The sequence below is a fragment of the Manis pentadactyla genome, chromosome X (assembly GCF_030020395.1).
Source record: "Manis pentadactyla isolate mManPen7 chromosome X, mManPen7.hap1, whole genome shotgun sequence".
Taxonomy (NCBI): Eukaryota; Metazoa; Chordata; class Mammalia; order Pholidota; family Manidae; genus Manis; species Manis pentadactyla.
The window spans coordinates 11,261,041-11,285,662 of record NC_080038.1 but is presented as its reverse complement, the minus strand read 5'-3'; the positions used below and the strand labels follow the sequence as shown (position 1 = coordinate 11,285,662).

At 40.6% G+C, this 24,622-nt stretch overlaps 1 protein-coding gene across 1 annotated transcript in view; it reads right to left on the bottom strand.

Annotated features, from left to right (window-relative positions):
* GRPR (gastrin releasing peptide receptor) overlaps positions 1-24,366 on the bottom strand; it is a 35,782-nt gene extending 11,416 nt beyond the window's left edge. Inside the window, exon 1 of the mRNA XM_036912911.2 lies at positions 23,461-24,366. Coding sequence (XP_036768806.2) covers positions 23,461-23,873 — 413 coding nt within the window. The 5' untranslated portion in view covers positions 23,874-24,366. The remainder of the gene's footprint in view (positions 1-23,460) is intronic.
* Between the last annotated feature and the right edge of the window lie 256 nt (positions 24,367-24,622).

The window sequence follows — 24,622 nt, the reverse complement described above, 5'->3', positions numbered from 1 at the left end:
ATTCCACAAACATTTGTTTAATTGAACATGAGCTGCGATAGTGTGGAAGTCGATTATGACTTGGTTCCAACTAAATATGAGGGTGTTCATTGATGAAAATGCTGTGTTAAAACTGAGTTCTACCTATGATACTCTCTCTCATGGACTTTAGTGATAGGGGAGGGCACATGTCTGCTTGTTTATTAAACCTCCATTGACTTACTCTTGGCTGTACTTTGACTCCTCACCCGCTTTCTGCCTTCCTCCAAGAAGGGAGAGTGAGTTATTAAGTGGTGAGTTTAGCAAAAAGAACCTGGCATGTGCATTGGGCTCAGAGAGGGCTATGGCTGTCTAACTGTCCCTGACTATGGGAAGGGCACATCTAATATAGTAGATCTGAGTGTCTGAAAGTTCATTATTGCTGTGGACCTAAGTCACATTCTCCAGACAGCTTTATCAGACATAGAAGCAATTATTTTTATCATCATCTGTCTGATTTCTTTATCTTAGCTGCCTGTTCCCAGCTCAGCTAGGGAAGAGAGGGCTATTACTTATTGGACATTCCCAGCATGCCAAAGGAACACTATAGTCCTGCTTCAGTGTATCTGGGTTTGCTTTTCCACCCATAATTTTGTATTAGTTCATTTTAAACAATTGTAAAAAAACATAAAAATTTCAAAGGAAGATTAATTTTCTTCTGGCACTTTCTCTAGTCACTACTCATTTCAAACCTTTTTATTCCTAGTTTAGAATGTAGGCAAGGAATTGATATCTTTAAGTGAATGTGAACCTCTTCAGTCAAAGATGTGTATGACTAAAGATATCTCAGATAATTGATTCAAGATGAAGTGGTAATTCTGACTTCTATCTGCATGTTCTGGCAGAGGACAATCATAAGTACCATTAACTCTCCCAGTGAAGGTGATTCATTCATGCATGAGGCAGAAATCAGAGTGAATGGATTTCCTCCTCTCCTGGGATTCTTGTATTCCTAAGTGCAAAATGCCATGGGAACTATTGAGCAGCTGTTTCAAATTCATTACTTTTAAAACATAAAAGAGTATAAAAATTTTCTTTTACGGTTTTGCCAGAAAAAAAAACCTTTGAATCAAAATCTAAATAAGTCTTCTAGATCTATGTACCAGTTTTCAGGAGATGTGGGGATAGAAGAACCTGCTAAATGATGCCATGAAGATACAATCAGTCAAATCCAGAACTGGAAAATTCTATGAGAATAAAGGCCCCATAAAACAAATCTATGGCATAAAAAAGCAGGCAAAATGGTTACAGACCAACTGAGATGTGCAAGACATATCAATCAAGTGCAGCGTGTAGACCCCTTTGGATTTTGTGTCAAACCAAACAACCATAAAAAGATATTTTTGAGACCGTTGAGGAAAATCAAACATAGATTTAGTACTGGTGGTATCAAGGAATTATTTTCTAATGTATTGGGTATGATAATGGTATTGCAGTACTGTGTTTTTAAAAGGACTTTATTTATTACAAACACACCCTAAAATACTTACCATGAAGTAAAAAAATATCTAGGATTTGCTTTAAAATATTCAGATATATTCACATATCATGTGAGAAATTAAAACATAAGTAAAAAGGCATTGTAAGCAATTTTCTATTATGGAATATTCACAAAATATCAAAGAAATTAAAGAAATTCTATTATGAAGCTCTTGCCTTGTGCCAAGCAGAGAATAACATCTACATTATCTCATTTATGTTCTAGACAACTCCAACAGGTAGACACTATTATCTCCATCTACACGTGACAAACTGAAGCTCAGATAGTTTCAGAGGTGGTGGAGTCAGTATTCAATTTAGGACCAAGTCTTTTCAGGATTCCACAGCTCTTTTGGAAAAAAGCCTTGGGGAAATCCTTCATAGAGGCAGAGAAACAGACCAGACATTTTCCAATTGTGTATGGAATATATCAAATGTTTCCAGGAAGTCTAATGGTTCTATAGAGCATGGAACATATTCGTCTATTTTTTCTTCTCGTTGGCTATTCTGCCTAGAGCTTCCAGTGCAGGGAGTTGGAGGGACACAGTCTCAACCAGCCAGTGAACTTGAGGCAGGTGATAGTGGGATGCAGGCCGATAGAGTTCAGGGCCCCTGTAAGTTTCAAGGCCCTTGTAAGTTTCAAAATCTCCACTCAACTCACTTACTCAAAAGTACACTTAGATAGACCTCAGCTCTGATTGGTTACACCCTATGCAAATGAAGCATTGTATTTCCAGCCAATCAGGAGTAAGTTGTGATGTCATTAGTTCAGTTATCTATTAGGTCCATGTGGCGAGACTTCCTCCTTTCAAGAAGCCATAAAAACCCCTAGACACTGCTGCCTTAATAGCATCCTCCCTTAGAGACCCCCCTGACTGGCAGGAGTCATTTTCTTTCACTTCTCATGAAAATCTTTGCTGGTTGCTCTGTACTCTTGTTTGCTGCCTTCATTCCTCATTGCCTCTGAAACATGATTGTGGGAAAAACAGCATCTCAGCCAGTAACAAACTGTCTGTCCAGCTACTAAAGAGTCTTTCTTTCTCTTAAGCATTTAAACTGAGAAATTGAGAGGATGCAGTCAATGATAGATACTGAAAATAAAAGATTTTGATGTCAAGGAAGGGATCAGGACAGCCATATTTTAACCATGTGCAAGACCAATAAGCAGAGTATACGTAGATTGAGAGAAAAAGAAGGAAATGAGGCAGACATTAAAAGAAGCTGAGATGATGTGGCCCTAAATCATACAAAAGGTCTTATCCATCAAGACAAGCTCCTGCTCCTGGTCCATGTGGTTCGTGCTCCTGGTCCATGAACTACTTTTGAATGCACAAGAGGTCTCCTACTGCAATCTTACAACTCTCCTGTTTCCTTTTCACTTGAGTTAGCTTGAGTGGTTTCTGTTCTTTGTCAACAAAAGAACCTTATCTAAAACATTAGACATGATGGTCATTTAAAGTTGTCATCAGATTTATTTTCAGGATTGTTTTGTGTAGATCATCCCCTACCTGCTGTCCTCTGAAAGAATGAGCTGTCAACTTCCAATTGTACTCAAGAGACAGATGAGGCTATGTCCTGTTGCTAAATTCTCCATCACTTTCCTGTCTCCCTCCTTTCTTCAAGCCTAATCCCAGAGTATCCATTCATCTGAATCCTATCTTGCCAAATTTCAGCTTGTAAGTACATCTTGAAGCTTTTTCTGACCAATCTAGGCCTTGATAATTCCCATTCTTTCTCCTAACTTGTCTAATTTTATGACATGATTATCAACTCTTCTCATTTTATGCTTACTAGGCACCATCTCAAATTCTTTGCTAGCTTCCCATGGGTATGGCTTTCCTACCTGATTTCTCCTAAGTTTCCTGAGGTCAGAAGTGTACATCTCCTCTTCCCTTCTTTCTATATCACTAAAAATGCTCCAGGTCCCTTATTCTGCACACCACTTATTTCAAAGTAGAGGCTCAGGAAATAGTTGCTAATTAATTGATTAATAATGTGTGACTTGCAGATGTGTCTCTTATTTCCCACTTCTCACAAAAAAGACTAGATTCACTTTTACACAGTTAGTAAGAATCATTCTTCCACGGACTGACAAATTCCCTCTTCTGATAATATGGAGCTCAAGACAATTGCTTCCCACTTCTGATAACACCTGCACTTTATTTTTCTTATGCAAACATTAAAAGGTCAAAAATGTTCTCTGCAACAAGACTAATGCGTCAAAGACAGTTTTGGCAAGTAGAAGTAGCTCCCACACCCAGGGTTAGAAACCTTTGCCCACACAGAAAGGTATGCCTTTTACTCAAATATGGGCAGTTTGTTTTTAAGGATCTGGCACTTCAGCAATTATTTGTAAGTAATTACCTAGTGAAGCCCATAGGAAGTGTTGAGAACAATATTTTACACCTCCACCACAATCGTGATGCCCACTACCTGGAGGGGACTGAGGTGGAGAGAAAGCTAAATGAACCGAATGGTCTCCAGGGTAACTGACACATTGTCAGCATTGAAATTAGAATCCTAATACCTAATCAGTTTTGACAAGACTATTAAACATTGGCTTTGTTCTCCCCAGAGAATAACACTAAGAACTTTTCTGAAGAAATGAGAGGTAATTATTAGCTGACTTGTAAAACGATTACAATACAGAGCAGTGGAATCTTATCTCCCTCTGAGCTATTACTCTGCAAATGGAGCACTTGCTGGTCCTTGGTGCCCATCCAACCTTTGTCTTCAAATATGCAACAGATTATAGTCATCCTTTTCTGCTCTTCTCTCCAGGCCAAATAACTCCAACGCTCTTTTTCACTCCTTCTCAATATACTCCAGTTTCCTCTGGGCTCTAATGTGGACTTGGCAGCAGAGAAATCTGGTTCCTAATGGTAATTCTACTAACTAGCTTTATGGTCATGGACAAATGACCAACTCTTTGCACCTTGGTATCTTCATCTCGGAACAGGAGGTAATTCCTGCAACTTTCAACGCAATAACTGACTCAGGCAAAAACATAAAAAATAAAATTACTGAGGGAGAGGTTTTAGGGGAACAGGATATTCACAGAGTCTCCTCACATATTACAATCTAATTGCAAAGGGGGTAATGTACCTTTATGATGGGGAGATCCAGAGGTTACACTTTTAATCAAATGGTCAAACCCAGGGTGAACTTCTTCATTAGTCAGGGTAGGCATGAGGTCTAGGGCCTGTGACACCTTTCAGGACACAGGAAAATGTTTTCATTTCTTTTACAGTCAGAAGGAAAAAATGAGTATAATTCATCTTGGATTATGTTTGTCTTTATGCCAATACAATTATAAAATATAAATCTTAATATTTTTTTATGGAAAAAGAGTCCCATGAAGGTAAAAGGGCTGAGGGCCCATGGAATTCATAGTGTGGTCCTGATTAACAATAGTAGGACAATCTGAAATCACATATATATATATATGTCATATATCTTGAACTTATATAATGTTAAGTATAAATTATGTCTCAATAAAACCGGGAAAAAAGAAATATAAAACAACCAAATGCAATGCATACACCTTGATTTGATCCTGGATTTTTAAAAACGTTGTAAAAGACATTTTGGGGGAAATGAGGAAATCTGATTATGGACTACATATTCGATGATATTAAGGAATTGTTGTTAATTTCATTAGGTGTGAATAACAGCACTGGGGTTATGTAGAAGTGACCTTGCTCTTAGGAAATACACACAGAAATACTTAGGAATGAAAGGTCAAGATGTTTGTACCTTCCTTTCCAGAGTTCATCAAAATAAAACAAAACAAACAAACATATATATATATATATATATATATATATATATATATATATATATATATATATATATATATATATATATATATACAGTAATGGACTCCAAAGTGGTGTGGTTCACACCCTCCAGGAGAGGTGCAACCTGATCTAACAGGTAAGGGAGGAAAATATCAAGGCTTCTATTTATATTGATTTTTATTTAAAAATAAGACCATTCTGTACCTGGGTTTCAATTAGATCGATTCTGTGAATAACAACAAGACCTAAAACTTGTTGGAGGCTTACCATGGATCAGGTAAGTGTGCTATGAGCTTTGTTTAAATTACCACTTCTTATCCGCACAGTTCTATATGGCAGGAACTAAGTTACTGCTCTTTCACAGATGAGGAAACTGAAGCAAATAACTTTTCCAAGGCCATCAGTGCCGAGCATTGGAGACAAGACGAAGCCCATGAAGGCTGTCCCCTAAGCATACCACCAGGCCCTACTGCTTCCTATCGTGTGGGTCCTGTGGTTGAGCAGGCAACCTGGGCTTTGTAGTGTCAGGGAGGAAAAAGAATCTCCCTCTACCATCTTAGGTTCTTGGAAGACCCCCCTGTAATAAAAGACAGATCAGCAGGGAAAAAAACCAACAGAAGTTTAATAACATGTGTACCTCCCGAGTACATGGGAGAGACCCAAGCAAACTGAGTAACTGTCTGAAACGGCCTAAGCCACCACCTTAAAGACCATCTCCAACTCAAGCCAAATATGTTGGGGGTGGGGGAGGGCAGTTGTGGGGGGTTACCAGGCAACCTACTGTAAACAAGGGTTTGGCTGTTATGCAGATTTAAGTCTAAGCCTTCTCCATTGATAAGAGTTTCTAGAGATTTACAGTAATCCTCCCCTTCTTGGCCCAGAGAAGGAGGCACCTTTGCACAGGGAGATGTCCCTTACCCATGTGAAAGTCTCTTACAAAGGGCAACTTCAGCTCAGTTTTCACAGCTTCTCCTGTGTCTGCTGTTTATTGAAAAAAGCCAGCCCCAGATCATCGTTATGCCAAAAGGCATACTTTGAGGTGGTAAACTCTGCTTCCCTTCACTGGTATTGGAATTAAGGAAGGAAGCCAAAGAAGTGATCAGCAGGCCTGTTCCGCACCTGCTCCAGCCGTGGTGAAAGCAGTGTTTCTAGGCAGAGACAACGTTCCTTTTCTTCCTTGCGTCTGTTATGCAGAATCTCCTGCCCCTTTCGCCCCCATATTCACACCCTGAACTTCCCTGTGGCCTGAAGCCTAGCGTGAGGGCTGGGCTTTCTCATTTGTACGGAGGCCTCAGGGCCTGAAGAGGCCATCCCAGTGAGCCGCTGGAGTCCCTGGAGCTGAGGTGGAAGGGCTTCAGGGAAGGACCGAAAGCTAGAGGCTAGCCCGAGGCTGAAGAGAAAGCCACTGACCTGAGGAAGGTTTCAGAAGATGGGGTACTGGTTCTGGAAGATGGGGGATGTCGACGCTGAGGTCTGAAATGGGAAGAGAGATGCAAACAATGGCTGGGCATCTTACCACACTTCGGCAGTTGGGCAGCCACTGACCTGCGGGCCCAGAGCGGGTCTCCGCAGGATGATCTAACTCCCAAACTCAGTGCTAATCCTTCAAGCGAGCCTGTCAGAAGGGGTATAAGCAGGATGAAAGATTACAGTTGCCAGGGTGTATGTTTAAAATGGCAAAGGCAGGCAGTAACCCAGTTATGTTTCAGTAGGTGTACAAACATCCTGGTACAAATTGTTCCTAGGCCATTCTTCAAAAATGTTATGGAGGGAAGACCGTATATTTATAACTTGCTATACTTTCTCAGCAATTTATGAGCCAAAAAGTTGGGAGGATGTTTATAAACCCCATTTGCAAGTTGTAGTTAGACATGGTCTGCACTTACTCCACTGAGTAATACAAAAGAAACGTGGAGAAAGGGGTAAAGTCCCAAATACAGAGAAAAGTCACCCCTACTCTAGGGTGGGAGCTATAATAGACCCTGGGCCCTAAGTTACCTTCATAAGTTATCATTCACCCCCAAACAGACCCTGAGGCAAGAATTTAGGAGCAAGTAGTTTGTTTGCAAGGGGATCCCAGGAAGCCGAGAGGTGAGAAGGGAGGTGGGACAGGGAGGCGACAGAAGCCAAGGAAGGGTACCATTCTGGGAAACTGGAGCACAGGCCTGCCAGGGCCCTCATGAGACTGTGGGGAGCACATTGCAGAACTGTGCTGTCAAGAGATGAGGAGGCTGAGGCGTCCACCAACTCCCATTCCTCTTTGGTTGAGGACTGTCCTGTGGTGTTAATTCTCAGGCACTCTTTCCAGCCCCCAGACTGTCCCATGGCTGGACACTCGCCCTTGATCAGAGACACACAGGATGCCCAGGTTGGTAGGTGGCCTCCACAGTGTGCAAGGTATATGGGCAGGCCACCAACAGCATCCGTTATGAAAACTCTTCTCCTAGTCCAGTCAACTGAATAAACATATATATCAGAGACAACTTTAGTTTTTAACTGTATTTCAAATTATTGGGAATAAAAATAAAATTTCTAAATCATCTCAATAAAATGTTTCTTCAAAATAAGAATCACTAAACTCAAAAATACCATCATGGCATATGAGTCATTGTGTCTAATTAGAAAAAGTTAACAGTGCTATATTTAAATCACCTTTTGTGAGAGGCTTTACATCTAGTGAAATGGTGACCCAACTTTGTAGCCTGTTGGGTCCCCTAGCCCAGGAGGTTGATCCTGGCAGTGTCAGGGAGGTACCCCCGTGTGGTGAAGGAGCCCAAGACGGGGAGGCAGGGGAACTGGGTGTAGACTGGAGCCGTGAATTCTACTCCTACTTCTATAAATTGGCTATTTTTGCATAAATGTGTTGTCTCAGTTTCTTTTTATTTATTTTTCTATTTAACAAAAGCTTATATAGCACTTACTCTGTGCCTGCACTTATTTATTTTATTTATTGTATTTCCTGAAAAGGAATGACTGTCCACTAGAATATGAGCTGGTTGGGATTTCACCAGTGCTGTCTTGGCTCCCTTACGAACATAAATAACAATCATGCTAATGGTACACTCACGCTTTTGACTAGGAATTCTGACACTTCCTAAAGAAGTCAACACATGATTTCATTTCATTTCATTGTTACATGAATTACAACAGTACTATGATATATTAAAAGTAAATGCCCTTAACCCCGTTTTACAGATCAGAAAACTGAGACCTGTAGAGTGATTTGCCCAGTCACAGTCGACAATCAGAAGAACCAGGACTCAAACTCAGATGTCTCTTCAAATTCAATGCTTTTGAATTTATCCTCACTCTGAATACTGCTCTATTGAATGTGACCTCCACAAATTAATACTAAGAGAAAGAAGGAAAGAGAAAAAAATAAAACAAAAGAAAGAAAGGAGAGTTATTGTCCAGTGGGTACAGTTTCAGATTGGGAAGATGACAAAATTCTGGAGATGGATGGTGGTGAAGACTGCAAACATTGTAAATGCACTTAATGTCCCTGAACTGTACACCTCAAAATGATTAAAGTGGAAAATGATGTGCATATTTTACAATAATGAAAGAAAGAGAGAGAGAGAGAGAGAGAGAGAGAGAGAGAGAGAGAGAGAGAGAGAGCAAAAGAGGGAAGGGAGGAAGGAAGGTGGAGGGGAGGGAAGAAGAGTTTCTAAGTTGGTCACTATGCAGCTTTGGGGGTATCTTAAGAACCAATTGGAAAATTTTGCTTTGAGTCAGCAAAGACATCATCAAGGAAGGTGGTCAAATGGCAGTTAGTTCATTTGAATGGTTTTTTCCACTTAAAAATTGTAGCATGAAAGAGCTGACGGCCTTTTCTCAACAGATCTCCTATGGCCCAAACATTTCCTATTTCTCTAAACAAGTCAAGCCCAGAAGAATCCCCAGTGTTCCTGAGGAAATTATGCTCCCTGAGCACAGTTCCCCTTTCTCACAACTTTAAGGTGACTTACTTCCATGACCTGACCTTGGAGGAGGCAGCTCTGCGTCTATGGGGAAATGGGAGGAGGAGGTCATGAGAAGTGCTGCGTCTGTTTCTGTCTTATCTTCCCTGGGGAGCAACCGCAAGGCTCAGCCCCATGCCCACCATGCCTGGGAGCTGGAATCTGGCTAAGTCTTGATTTAAATCTCTTCCATTTTCTTCATTTAAACACTGTTAGTGTCACTGAGGACCCAGGGCATGCTGGAAAAGACATTGGCTTAACCTCAATTTTTGATGATCCAAAAGCTAACGTGCTTGATGCCCTAAAGCATGACACAGCTGTAGGATTTGTGCTGTACTGCATTTCTTATGTCCCCTAGGAAGTCTGTCCTGGCTAACTGGACAGTGGTCATGGATTCCCTAGGTCACCTCCACTTCAGTAGGCAACTCTCACTGCTAAATGACCACCTCAGCAAGTGGGCACCCACCTCTACACCAGGGACAGCAAATAAAGGTCCCACTGGCCAAACCTGGCCCTTGGCCTGCTGTCATATGGCCCATAAGCTGAGAATGGTTTTTACACTCTAAATGGTTGGGAAAAAGATTTTAAAAAGATGACTATTTTGTGACATGTCAAAATTCCATGAAATTCTAATTTCAGTGCCCATGAATAAGGTTTTACTGGAACAGAGCCACACGCATTTGCTTACATAATGTCTATGGCTGCTTTTGCACTGTAATGTCAGAGTTGAGTGGTTGCTATAGAGACCTTATGGCCCATAAAGTTAAAATATTTACTATATGGCCCTTTACAGAAAAAGTTTACCTGCCCCTGGCCATGTGCAGTGAATGTATGAATGTGGCTAACATTTCTGTTGTTCTCTGCCTGTCCACACCAAAGCTGTTGGTTCCTTCTGTAAATGGAGGAAAGTCCATCTTCCATTTCACAGCGCCCTGTTAGGCTTATTGATTTGTGATAATGGAGACAATAGTCCACTGGCCTCTGCCATTGGTCTTTCAGTACTAAACACTCACTGCTCAGTCAATTTCTTGGCACACTTAAGTACTAGTTTAGTATCTCAGGCTGTGCTTGGCACTAGGGATATAAAAGTCCCTGACCACTAAGGATTTACAATCTGGGTGGTGGACTGAGATACACCCAGGTAAAGCCCTTCAAGAAAATAGACCAATGCCTAGTATGTTCCCCTCTGTGAAGCACTCTTAGAATAGATGGTCAGTTTATGATGCTAAGTCAGTATATGAAGTGCTGTTATCATGGTACAAACATATGAGTACATATTTAATTACATACCAGTTTTATATACAACTATGGAACATGAAATTTAGAAGTCATGAAGTTCCATTCCCTTAACTTAAAGAAGAGGAACTGGTGCCCACAGAGGTCCGCCAACTGGTTAGCTGAGAACCGAGACTAGAGCCTAGGTCCTGGATCTCCAAGTCAGTTATATTTGACTGCAGCACCTCAGATTCTCAGGTCTTTTTAAAGCACAAATAAAGAATGCTTAAAATGAGATATTTACTACAGTTATCTTCATCCCGTAGTACATGTATTCTGTAGGCCATCATTTTAACCTTCAATTTCACCTCTGTTGACAATCTAAGAAAGAAAAGATGCCAAGTTCTGATTGTTCAGCTCTCCTGTGATGTTCCCAATCATTTAAGTGGAAGGGGAAAAGAAAATAACTAAATTCTTAAAAATCACTTTTGATCACCATTTATTTAAAAAGAACTAAGCATTTCCTATATATTCTTATGGAGAAACTACAGTAAGTTGGTTTTTACATAATTTTATATTGTTTTTAAATTGTGTTTAATGTATTTCTCATAACAGGCCTGACCCTGGTATGAAATTGCCTGACAATAAAAACAAACCACCACCAAAGGGAAAAAAGAGACCCTGAAAGGCTGAAAGTTGACCTGTAGTTCTTGTAGTTATGTGTAGGCAGCATAAAGAAATATGTGAGTCACATGGACATATTATTGTCATAGCCAATTCTTCTCACACTGGAAATTAATTTCCTTACATGCTGCAGTTTGCATTTCCCCCCCTTTTCTTTCCTATGCAACCTTCAGCTATCACCACTGGCCAGCTGCTCTGAGTACAATACAAAAAAAGAAAAAGTAATAAAGAAGTGAAGTTTAAGGAAATGTACCTTAGGAACATTTGGGTTCTTTCCTGCCTATGAAATTTCAGCTGTTTATCAATTACTGCATAACTAAATGTCAGCTCTAGCTCCTGCTTGTTGGGGCGTAGGGTCAGGGCCTAGCTGAAACACCCCAGAGGCTTTGATGTACCTATGAGACTGGGCAGTGTCCGCTGCTGCAGGCCTCAGCCGGGATTCCTGACTTACTCACTTGGAGATTAGCCAGAGCTCACTGCGCTGAATCTTAGTTGCTGAGATAATTTGAGGCTGTGTGTGCTGATCCCATGGGTCTGACCAGGTGGCTCTGCAGTCCCCTTTGCAGGAACCTGGATGTGGACAGTTTTGAGGGCAGCACGTCAGATCTTTATGAGAGGTGGTAGTATAGGATTTTCCACTTCGGGTAACAATGAACTAGCTTGTTGCTGACCATCTCTTTCTGAAATGAAGTTAGAAAATCTCTTTGAAAACATCAGAGAAATACCAAGACAGGAGGGATTTGAGGCTCCCCAAATCCTGGAGAGAAAGGAAGTGCAAAGAGATGAAACTGTTACTCGGCATCATTTTCCCCTTAAGGCACTTACCAAATTTCAAGCAGCAGCAGAGAAACTGAAAGCTGAGCAGAGTTCTAGCAGTTTTAGGATGAAGGGGAAAAATAAGCAGAGTTCAGGGTCCACCAAAGAGAGAAGACCAGGTAAACACCCCAGAGTTCCAGCTGAGATGCTAAAGGGATGCACCCTAGTAGTAGGGGTGAACAGGAAATCAACCAATTCTCACAAAGACCAAAGCCCAGCCTCCAATCTCCTCAACACCAGATTAGCAAAAGCTAATCTTTTCTGGAAGACAATACCATCCAGAGTCACAGATTATATACAGTTCTCCATATACAAAATCAGGCAGTCAAACAAAAATTGCCTAGAATATTGGGTGTCAAAACAAAATGGCCAAAAAACAAGAGAAGAGGAACCACAATATACCCCGAATAGCCAAGCAATCCTGAGAAGGAAGAATAAAACTGGGGGGATTATGCTCCCTAACTTAAAGCTCTACTACAAAGCCACAGTAATCAAGATGATTTGGTACTGGCATAAGAAAAGGCCTACAGACCAATGGAATAGACTATAGAGCCCAGATATAAATCCAAGCATATATGGTCAATTAATATACAATAAAGGAGCCATGAATATACAATGGGGAAATGAAAGCCTCTTCAACAGCTGGTGTTGGCAAAACTGGACAGCTACATGGAAGAGAATGAAACTGGATCACTGTCTAACTCCATACACAAAAGTAAACTCAAAATGGATCAAAGACCTGAATGTAAGTCATGAAACCATAAAACTCTTAGAAAAAAACATAGGCAAAAATCTCTTGGACATAAGCATGAGCAACTTATTTATGAACATATCTCCCCGGGCAAGGGAAACAAAAGCAAAAATGAACAAGTGGAACTATATCAAACTAAAAAGCTTCTGTATAGCAAAGGACACCATCAGTAGAACAAAAAGACATCCTATAGTATGGGAGAATATATTCATAAATGACATAACTGATAAGGGGTTGACATCCAAATTATATAAAGAGCTCACACACCTCAACAAACAAAAAGCAAATAAGCCAATTAAAAAATGGGCAAAGGACCTGAACAGACAGTTCTCCAAAGAAGAAATTCAGATGGCCAACAGGCACATGAAGACATGCTCTACATCCCTAATGATCAGAGAAATGCAAATTAAAACCACAATGAGATACCACCTCACATCACTTAGGATGGCCAACATCCAAAAGACAAACAACAACAAATGTCGGCGAGGTTGTGGAGAAAGGGGAACCCTCCTACCCTGCTGGTGGGAATGTAAATTAGTTCAACCATTGTGGAAAGTAGTATGGAGGTTCCTCAGAAAGCTTGAAATAAAAATACCATTTGACCCAGGAATTCCACTCCTAGGAATTTACCCTAAGAATGCAGGAGCCCAGTTTGAAAAAGGGATATGCACCCCTATGTTTATCACAGCACTATTTACAATAGCCAAGAAATGGAAACAACCTAAGTGTCCATCAGTCAATGAATGGATAAAGAAGAGGTGGTACATATACACAATGGAATATTATTCAGCCATAAGAAGAAAATAAATCCTACCATTTGCAACAACATGGATGGAGCTAGAGGGTATTATGCTCAGTGAAATAAGCCAGGTGGAGAAAGACAAGTATCAAATGATTTCACTCATCTGTGGAGTATAAGAACAAAGCAAAAACTGAAGGAAAAAAACAGCAGCAGACTCACAGAACCCAAGAATGGACTAACAGTTACCAAAGGGAAAGGGATTGGGGAGGATGGGTGGGAAGGGAGGGATAAGGGGAAAAGGTGCATCATGATTAGCACGCATAATGTGTGTGTGGGGGCACGGGGAAGGCAGTATAACACAAAGAAGACAAGTAGTGATTCTATAGCATCTTACTATGCTGATGGACAGTGACTGTAATGGGGTTTGTGGTGGGGACTTGATAATAGAGGGAGTCTAGTAACCATAATGTTGTTCATGTACTTGTACATTAATGATAGCAAAATAAACATAATAAAATAAAATAAAATAAACAAGAGGAGAAAATGTATAATAGAAACAGACTTACAGAAGTTCCACATGTTAGAGCTACCAAACAGGGATTTTTAAATATATTGGGATTAATTCAAGAAATTAGATGACAAGATGGAATCAAATGTAAGATATTATAACTGAAATTAAGAGTTACATGAGCTTCAGAAGCAGGCTTGATGTGGCTGAAGAGAGGATTGGTGAGCTGAGAATGGCCAGAGTGAAGTACAGTGAGAAAAAAGGATGGAAAATGCAGAAAGGGAGTGGGAAATCTAAGGGACATGGTGAAATGCAATTGTGTTAAAAATACTGCTCCATAAGAGGCCTGACCCTGGTATGAAATTTCCTGCCTCAATAAAAGCAAAAACAACCAAAGGAGGAAAAAACTTAAAAGCATAAAGCTACCCTACAGTTCTTCTCTTTTTATGTAGACAGCATAAAGAAGGAGAGGGAGAAGACAATAGAAGAAAAGCAATATTTGAAATTGCGATGGTTGAGAACTTTCTAAAAACTGGCTAAAACCTTCAAGTCACAGATTTAAGAAAAGCTGTGACTCTCAAGCAGGAAAAACACAAAGAAAACCATCCTTAAATGCAACAGAGCAATGCACTGAAAACCAAAGATAAAGAGAAAAATCTTAAAATCTGTCAAAGAGAAAAAAATAAATAATTTTAAAGGAGTAACAATAAAACTTACATCTGACTTTGCAAGAGGAAGTCAGAGGACAATGAATGGTAACTTCAAAGTGTAAAAGATAAGAACTGCCAGCCTAGAATTCTATGCCCAGTGAACATATCCTCCCCAAATTACATCAAATAAACACAACTTTAGATGCCCAAGAACAGAAAGTGTATCCCCATTAGACTTACATTAAATAAAATACTGAACGGCATTCTGGATAGAAGTAAAATGATCTCAGATGACATCACAGAGATGCAGAAAGGGATGGATAGCCACAGGAAAGGGAAACATGGGAATAAACCTAAATCTAAAGGTAAATATGTGAGTAAATGTATGTAAAACAATAAACAATGTCGTGTGAGTTTTAAAATACAGAGAATGAAAATATTGAATAACAATAACAAAAGGCAAGAGGGAATGAAAATGAAGTTAAAGTGTCCTACTATCCTTGCAGTGTCTGGCACATAGGGAAGTACTAACTTATAGCGGATACATGCTCTAGGGTAGCCCTTAAAAGAACATAAGAAGAACTTGTATAATTAAAGAATTCATGGAGGGGTATAGAATAATTAAAATATTTAATTAATATATAAGAAGGCAAGAAGGGAGGGAAAAAGGATAATGAAACAGATGAGACCAACCAAGAAAAGAAAAAAACGAATGATAAGATAATAGATTTAAATCCAAATATACAGTAAAATCAAGTTTACCAGAGTGTCTATGTTTATAGGGCAGAAATCCATGGCCAACTTACAATTAGCAAATCCACTTGTGTAAAGTCACTTGTGTTATGCATACCTGCAAAATACCAGTATTGAGGAAGATAATTCAGACTCATGATTCAAGCACATCCCTGACAAACAGGTTAACATGTCTTCGATTAAATGAGTATTTAAGGTTACTCAAGGCACATGAAAACTTGAAATGCTGTGACATTTTACAGCCCATACAGGAAAGAAACTTCATACTGGCTTTCACAAATAGTACTTAACATTTTATAATAAACCTTAACATTTATATGACAGATCCAAAAAAGAGTTTTGAAGCTGAAACTTTTCTACCTTCTTGTTATTAGTAAGCCGATTCTAATTTCTCTTTAGAAAAGGATAGCACCAAAAAATTGTCATTTTAAGAGGAGACAAGCAAAGATGAAGACAAAATATTTAAGAAAACACAAGTGACAGACATGTGTCAGGCAGGTAATAGATATTATGCTATTTTTCTGGATGTGGGGATGTTTGTGGGATTTATCAACTTATTTAAGTTTGTAACTTACTATGATTTCCAAACCTAATATGTGATTTCTAAATATTTTAAAATGCTCACTTCTCTATCTAACTTTGTATTCATAATTTTATTTGTTTGTTCTTAAAAAGCACCTTCCAAACAGTCCCCCTAAAACCTGGATAAGGTTCATGATCTGGGGCTGGAGCCACTGTTCTACAGTGGTCACTCTGTAAACCATCAAAGGGGATGAACATGATTTACAGACCATAATCCAGTACTCCAGATTCACTCAGTAGGACCGACCAGAATTCATTCATTCCTTTATTCCTTCCTTCACATATCCACCCATTCATGTATTCAACAAACACTTAGCAAGCACCCCTACAGGTTAGGGGCAATGTTAGTGTCAGAGGCTGTGCTAATGGATGAGATAGCCTCTTGTTTTCTGGAGCTTATATTCTAGTGCTGGAAGACAGTACATAAGTGAACAAAAACTGAACAGAATAATTCTCAAGAAAATCATACTGGATGGCATTTACCTAAGAGAAATAAAAACACACATCCACACAAAAACTGTACATGAATGTTTATGAAAGCTTTATTCATAATCACCCAAAACTGAAAACAACCTAATGCCCACTAACTGAAGAAGGGGTGCACGAACTGTACAGCCATGCAATGGCATGCTACTCAGCAATGAAAAGGAATGGGCTACTGATAACGTGCAGCAGCATGTGTGGAGAGAAGGCAGACCCAAAGGACTATATGCTCTATGATGTCATTCATATGACATTTTGGAAAAAGATCAGTGGTTTCCAGGAGCTGGGGGTGGAGGAAGGGGATATAGTTTACAAAGGGACATGAGGGAATTTGGGGAGCAACAGAAACGTTCTGTAACTTGATTGTGGTGGTGGTCATTATATGACTGTAAAGTCTGCCAAAATTCATAGAAATGTACTCTTAGAAGTTTCTCATGTGTAAGCTACATCTCAGTCAACCTGAGAAAAGAAACTGGATGATGGAATAGTGTTGTAATTCCTCTAGACAGAGTAGTCAGTGCAGACCTGCTACAGAAAGTGATGTTTAATGTGTAAAATGAATCAGCAGCCACTTAGGGGTTCCTAGGCAAATTGAATGATTTCAAGTAGCAGGAAATATCAGATACTAATCACCAGAATTTCAAAGATGACTGTAATAAGCAAAATCCCTTGTTCTATTACTGGGAAGTAGAAAAAAGAACGGAGATTTTTTTCTTTTATTCAGCAAAGCATGTGTTTTGATTAAGAGGGAATTTATGCAAACCCCACACACCTGGAGAACTTGAGTGCAAAAAGACAAATTTAGTCTATTTTCAAAGGATATTATTGATGAGCAAATTCAAAAAACGTCACCAGGCAATGCTTTCAGGCTGTGCTCTATGTTTCATGACCAAGCTTGTGCCTTTTTGCCTCTACGCATATTAAGTTGCCAGAAACGATCCTTTGTTAATCACTTTAAAAGATAACGGGTGAGAGGCAAGGTCAATGTTCTTTGCTGTCCTTCTTTCCGCAGGGCTCCGATTGAAAGGCCTCCCTGGGAAAGCCCAGTTCCAGGGCACCTGCCACCTGAGCCCTCCCTGAGCCTGCCCACAGCTGTGGCAGAGCCATCACTGTGGGGAGAGTTTCCTTCCTGACAGGCAGCACACACCTCAAAAATCATACTATAAAGAAGCTGTGGCCTGGTGGCTCCTGTAAACTCCAACAGAGGGACTCTCTGGGAAAGATGCTTTAATGCTTTACAAGAACGGAAGTTGTCTTCTCTTGTGAAAAAGGGTCACTCTCCTCGGAATCCGTGAAGCTGGGCCTCTAGGGCAACAGGGGAGCCTTTGGAAGGCTCCATCCCTCAGAAGGGCAGCACCCTGGAGTCACTCGGGGTCTCTTCCCTCAAAACAGCAGGGTCTGGGGTCAGTAGCTCCCACTGTCCAGAGAAGGGAAAAGGAACCAGACTGTGTTTTGATGGTTTCTGAGGAACAGTTTCCTGTTCCCCTGGAGGAATTGGGAGTTGGAATGAGGAAAGCAGGGTTCTAGTCTGACTCTACTCTGAATTTGTTGTGACAAGGCCCAGTTCCATCCACCACCTCTTCTGGTCTCTGTGTCAAAGAAGGGTTTGAATTTTAAGATGACTTCTACTTGTAGCTGCTGGACTTTATCATTTTGTTGCTGCTCAAACATCAAGCAAGCTGTAGTTATTGTCCTCAGACTAGATGTAAGGTGGGCCTGGATGTTGTAGAAGGCACAGACCCCATGGAGTTTCCCATATGGTTAAGGAAGTAGAAAACACACCTGTAGAAAAGGGCCTAGTAATGCAACGTAGATTGGATTTAGTATTTAATGAACACTACAGGTAAACACATCTTGGGAAAGGGAAGGAAAAAAATCAGTGAAAGCAAAAGATCAGAGAATGCTCCATAGGGGAGAAGGGACTTGAACTGTACCTTGAAGAACTGGTGGGTGTTTGGGTAGATGGAGGGACTAGAGCCCAGCCCCTCGGGAGGAGAAATGAAGTCAGAGAGGGGAGAAGTGAGGTGGCACATGTGGAAGGCAGTGAGAAGAGCGTAACTAGAGCAGTGTTTGTTCTGGCAAGTATAGGAAGATAGAAAGGACAGACTGGCAGAGGGAAGAGGGCCTGGTGAAAGAGAATGGAGGGATCAGACAGAAGTTCATAATGCAGACCCAGAGAGTGACCCACATGTATTCTTCACAAAGTCTCAAAATCTCATCAATGGGAGGCCTAACATTCTCACTGATGACTGGTGATTGTATTGGGCTGCCTGGTTTCCTCCCTCTTCACTTTTGGGTATCCTCCAGTAGAAGATAACTTATAGATCGGAAGGGCCCATGCAGGTGGGAGTCATTTGATGTTTACCGATCAGAGGAATTCCCAATACCCTCAATGAGAGAGCAGCTAACATGGATCTCGGGGAGGAGAATTGGACCCCAAGACACAGAGCACTCTCTTCTTCACTGTGCAATAAAACTTTTCTCAATGATGGAAATGTTCTGTGTCTGCACCGTCCAGTAGAGTCACATGTGGCTACTGAGTACTCGACATGTGGCTGGTGTGACTAGACAGATGAATTTTTAGTTTTATTTATATTAAATTTAACTTTAAATAACCACATGTGGTTAGTGGCCACCATGTAAGACCATGCAGCTCTAGAGGTCAGGAAAGGCTGAAAACTACATTATCTCATAAATTCCTTGCAATGAATTCAAAGAATCTGTACTTCAAGAAGTTTGCATAAATGCAGCACTTTTCCTGTTTCTTTACACATTCCAAATCACAAGGGAGGGGAAAACTTATGAATAGTCTTTTCCATGAAATCATAGAAGGATCACATTACAGGGGAACTGCTTTATATGTCCTTAAAATTCATTCTGCCAGCTCCATTCTAGCAGAAATAACACTGAATAATAATGAAGCAGGCCCAATATAACTTGGGCATTATAGGCTGCCAATATTAAATCCAGTCTTAAACTTTACACTTACTGGAAAAGAAAACACAAACTCTCCTTACCCTTTTTTCTGTTAAGGGTCCAATTCAGGTCTTAAATTCCATTTATATAATACAGAGGCACTTAATATAGTGATGGGCATCTAGTAGGAAAGACAAGTATGCAAAAAATATATCCACTCATCCAACTATTCACCTATTTATCCAACCATCTGTCTGTCCATCTGTCCATCCACTCTTCCATCCATCCATCCATCCACCCATCCACCCATCCACCCATCCACCCATCCATTCATCTTTCCATCTATCCTTTCATCCACCCATCTATTTATCCCCCCAATCTACTTTCTGATTCACAAAGAGCTTTTCTCTCATTTACCCAAATAATGAGAGCTTAATAGAGAGAAACAGAGAAGAAGCAGGTGACTACATGATACATTTTTACAAGTATGTTTTCAGATTAATTCCAAAAAAGGGAAAAAACAATAAGAATGAGAAGGAAAGTATGCATAAATTAATCATAATTTTAATGAATTAATAATTATTGATCACCCATTGAGTACAAGGAACCATATGAGGTACTGTGGAAGATATAAAATATATGAGAAAACTGTTGAATCATGATATACAATATAATATTGTATATCAACTATACATCAATGAAATAAATAAAGATTAAAACAAAAAAAAAAGAATATATGAGAAATCTCTGCCCTCAACGTTTTTAATAATTTACTTGGAGAGTTAAAGCATGAATATATGAGAGGCTAAAAAAAGACAAATCAGTGAAATACTTCAAAACAGCAAGATGAAAGATGTCACAAGACAATTCATGTCTCAGATAATAAGCCTCAGGTTTAGAAAAGGGTCAGGAAATCTGGGCTAGAATGGTCCAACTTAGGGCTTTAAGGAGGAGGCTTGAGCCAGATACCAAATGATAGGCAAGATGACAAATAAAAATTGTAAGATTTTAAAATTTGGAGGGATCTGAGAAATAATCTAGCTCAACTCTATTATTTTGCAGATGATTCAACTAAGGTCAGGGAGTTAGGTGCCTTGGTCCAGCTGGGCAAAACTGAGAATGTGGGTTTCTGGGACTGCCTTAAAGTCTGCCTTTGACACAGTGCCAACAGTATCAACTTTTCTAGAAAAGTGTTATTCTCTTCATATTAACAAAGACTCAAGTTCACCTGGGGAGGGAGAGGACTGCCAAAGGGAGGCTAGGATGAGCACCAGCATCACTGGGCAGCCTAGAGCAGCAGGCGTGGATGAATATGGCTATGCCTCTTCAGACCTCAGAAACCCTGATTCAGTAGATTTAGGATGGGGGCTAAGAATCTGCATATTTTTAAAACTCTCCAATGGCTGTGATGATCGTCCAATGTGAAGGGTATTCGGATTCACCCTTTTACCTATCATACACAGACTACCAGCTTGGAAAACTCTGACGATATTTACTAATATATAAGGCCACTATGGTCCAAAAATTCCAGCCCCAGGCATATGCCCAAGGGAAATAAACACTTCTCTTCCCCAAAAGGCATGAATAACAATATCCAGAGCAGTTTATTACCAACCCCAAACTCGGAACAACCCAATGTCCATCAGTGTTAGAATGGATAAACAAGCCGAGGTGTATTCATACAATGGAGTACTACACAAAAATTAAAAGAACAAACCATTGCTGTGGCCACTGACAGAGATGACTATCACAGATATAATGACAAGCAGAAGTAGTACGATTCCATTTATATGAGAGAAAAGAACTGGCAAAAAGAATCTATGATAAATGAACTCAGGATAGTGATTGCCTCTCAATGGGGGTGGGTACTAACTGGAAAGGGACACAAAAGAAACTCCTGGGATGCTGAAACTATTCTATATCTCCATCTGGGTGGTGGTTATGTGGTTATGTGGTTATGTAGACATACATAAAAATATATTGAGCTGTACACTTGTTCATTCCTGTGTGTATAGAGCATACTTTAAAGAGAAGAAAAAAAATACAGGTGTGTGTGTGTGTATTTGCTCTGCGAACCTCATGTGGTTGTTACAAGACTCCAATAGCCTTTAAAAATGAGATAAATAGGTAAGTAGCATCTTATATTACTTAAGTAGCTAAATACCTACTCTTGTTGAAATTGGCTAGACGTACTATCTGTGATTCAGGTGATCCATTAGCCTTAACAAAAACCAAAAAGTTAGTTACATGGACGCTTATGGTAATTTCTGAACCTGGGAAGGACAAGCAGTAACTATAGACACACTAGAACTGCCAAAGCGCACAACCCAGTGTGGAAAAGAGCCTTTCTGCTCAGAGGGGACTTGGTCAGCTTTGAAACTCAGGAGAAGAGTCCCCAGCAGCTGCCTCTTCACATCGCACACCTCACCTTCCTCTCTGTCCCTGCCACCCACCTCCCCAAGAAGACAGTAAACACCATCCATACCACTGCACTCACCAACCCGGACACCCAAACCGCACCTTCCCATGGGGAATATTACCCTCATCCTGAGGTGCCCACGGCCATTGGTAACCAGCCGCAGACCTGCCCACTCCCAAGTCTGCCTGCTCTGAATCAACACGTGAAACTGCCTGCAGCCATTATGCCGGGTGGGCAAATGCTCAGGGTTAGAGCGAGCTGGACTAGTGGGGGGAATGAGAAAGCCGGTCCAGTTAGTATGATGGACAAGCCTTGTTTCTGGGTTACTATTTTTCAATCTTTGTAAATGTTGTGTGTGCTGAGCAGTGTACTCCAGGCAGCTAAGTGTAAGCACGTGTCTACAAACACTGATAACACTATCTTTATTTGTCCATTACTCTACAAAGCCAGATCACCTGGGGACTGTTTGTTCCTCTACAAAATGAGAATCCAGCACACATATGTACTAAAATGTGGAACAATTTCTTTGGAGTTACAAACTTTCAAGAGCCGCTTCTATGCCTTTCCCAGTACATCTCAGATCCTCATGTATCTTTAACACTATAACATACAGTTGATTTTAAAATAAAAATTTATAGTCTCTAGTTCTTTGTAGCAGTTTTTCTTAATCTGACCATATGGTCCATGGTGAATCTGGACTCTTTTCATTACTGTGTCCAATTTCTAGAGCTCAGAAGTATATAAGATACTTTCAGCAATTTGTGTGAGCAACCTGCAGGTATTTCCTGATGGGCTAATTCAAGTAAGTGTTTTGACATGATAAACAGTTGATAAATGTTCAAAGAATGAATATGAATTTTTAAGAATGAATAAATGTGAATTTTGAAGCAGCATGTTCACACAAGAAATGTAGTTCACAAATATGTGTACTTCCACAATAAAACTGGATAATAAAATTGTACTGGGTTTCTCCCCTAGCCACCCCCACCCCAAAAAACTCAAAGACACTGTATATAGAAATACATCAATAAAAATATTAAAAGTCAAACTCGACCTTGAATGGAGCTTTCCTCAAGGGAAAAAAAATCGAAATAATGTCTGAATTCACTTAGGAGACTCTTGAAAAATCAGCACATGAACTGTTCAGTTATAGGGAGCTAAACACAAAATCAGCTGTGAGAAAAGTTCAACCGTCTAAGAACAAAGAATTTCAAGGAGCTGCTGCTTATTGTCGGAAAGAATATTTTGAAGAAGAAATGCAGTGGGACTTTTTTGTTCTCTGAAGATTTTGAATCGCTTCTAGGAAACATTTGTCTGAGGTTTAAACTCTGTTAGGTGTGACATTTTTTTTTCTTACCAGTCAATTCGTTTTGCAAGGAGGGAGAAGTTAGGAATAAGCAATGCTAAACTGATTGTCTCCAGAAAATGCACCTTAATGCTCAGAGGTGTCGGAGACTTTTTTCTTGTTTGTCCCCTTTTGTCCCCACCACCCACTCACTTTTTTTCTTAAATCAATATGTCAAACTCAAGAAGTAATCCCCACAACAAAAACGTGCCTGGGAGGGAATCTGAGTTGGAGTGAAACTGCCCTTTGTGCAAACAGCTCCGTCTGTCCCAACGTGGAAGCTCATTTGCCAGGGCATCTGCAACCGGCAGAGAGAAAGCAACTTCTCTCCAGGACTTACCTGTCTGCTGAGAGGGCCGTGAGCGTGAAGACAGACACCCCCACCGAGGTCAGCTGGATAAAGGGGATCAGCTTGCAGCCAACCCTGCCAAACAGCCATCTGTCGGCCAGGTACCTGCTGGCATCCACGGGGGCACAGGTTACCAGGAGGAGCAGGTCTCCCAAAGCCAGGCTGGAAATGAAGAGGTTGGGCACATTCCGCATGGACTTCACGGTACAGAAGATCTTGATCAGGGTGATGTTGCCCACGAGGCCTATCAGAATGATGACCCCATAAATTGCAGGGATGACATACAGGATTCCCGGGTGGAACCAGTCGTCGTTCATGGGGAGATCCACACTGTGATTGGAGATGTTGCAGTGTACGAAATGTTCCACTTCCAAGTTCAGAAGAAAACAATCATTCAGAGCCATCCTCTAGAATTTTCCCCCTAAAAAGTGCCCTTAGATGCTGTTTCTCAACTTTTGCTTTTGCAAGTGAAATTGAAATATTTCAATTGAAAATGAGAATAAAATCTATGCTGGGCACTTCATCTTCTTGAATAAAAATACTCTGAGTACACATATACTCTGGCATTCAGAACTGTCTGTCACTGTTTTGATGCTGGTGCTGCTCTGGCTGTCACATGACCAAGGCAGACCATCTCTAAATGCAGAAAATTGGCAATAAAACAAGAAAAACTGAGCCCCCAGACAGGCTTAGAATTAAACCCATCCTCCATCAACTCTTTCTACCTCCATGCTAGCCTGAGTCTCCCTGGCTGCAGTGTACTAACAACTTTTGGCCTGCTATTTTCACACGGCATTTCCTGTCTTCCTTGATATTTAGAACCTGAAGGTTCAAAGTGGTAGGAAAAAGCCTGCACTGAGAAAGCCTCAAATCCTATAGGCAGGATGCTTTGCGCGTCACCAGCTTCACCAGCGAACGGCAGCTCTCCTGAGCCGAGGCTCTGAAGAGAACGAGGGCTACTTCACAGACAGAGAATGCCAGCCCCCTGCTGGACACTTCAATCACTACCCGGCCGCCTGCTCTCCCCAGATGAGGACCAAAGGCAGACTTTAACAGATACCTTTGGCCTCTCCTCTGCGACACAGCACCTGTGGCAGGTATTTAATAAGTGTTGCTGGCCCTCTGCAGAGGCCCTGGAAGCTTTTCTAATACT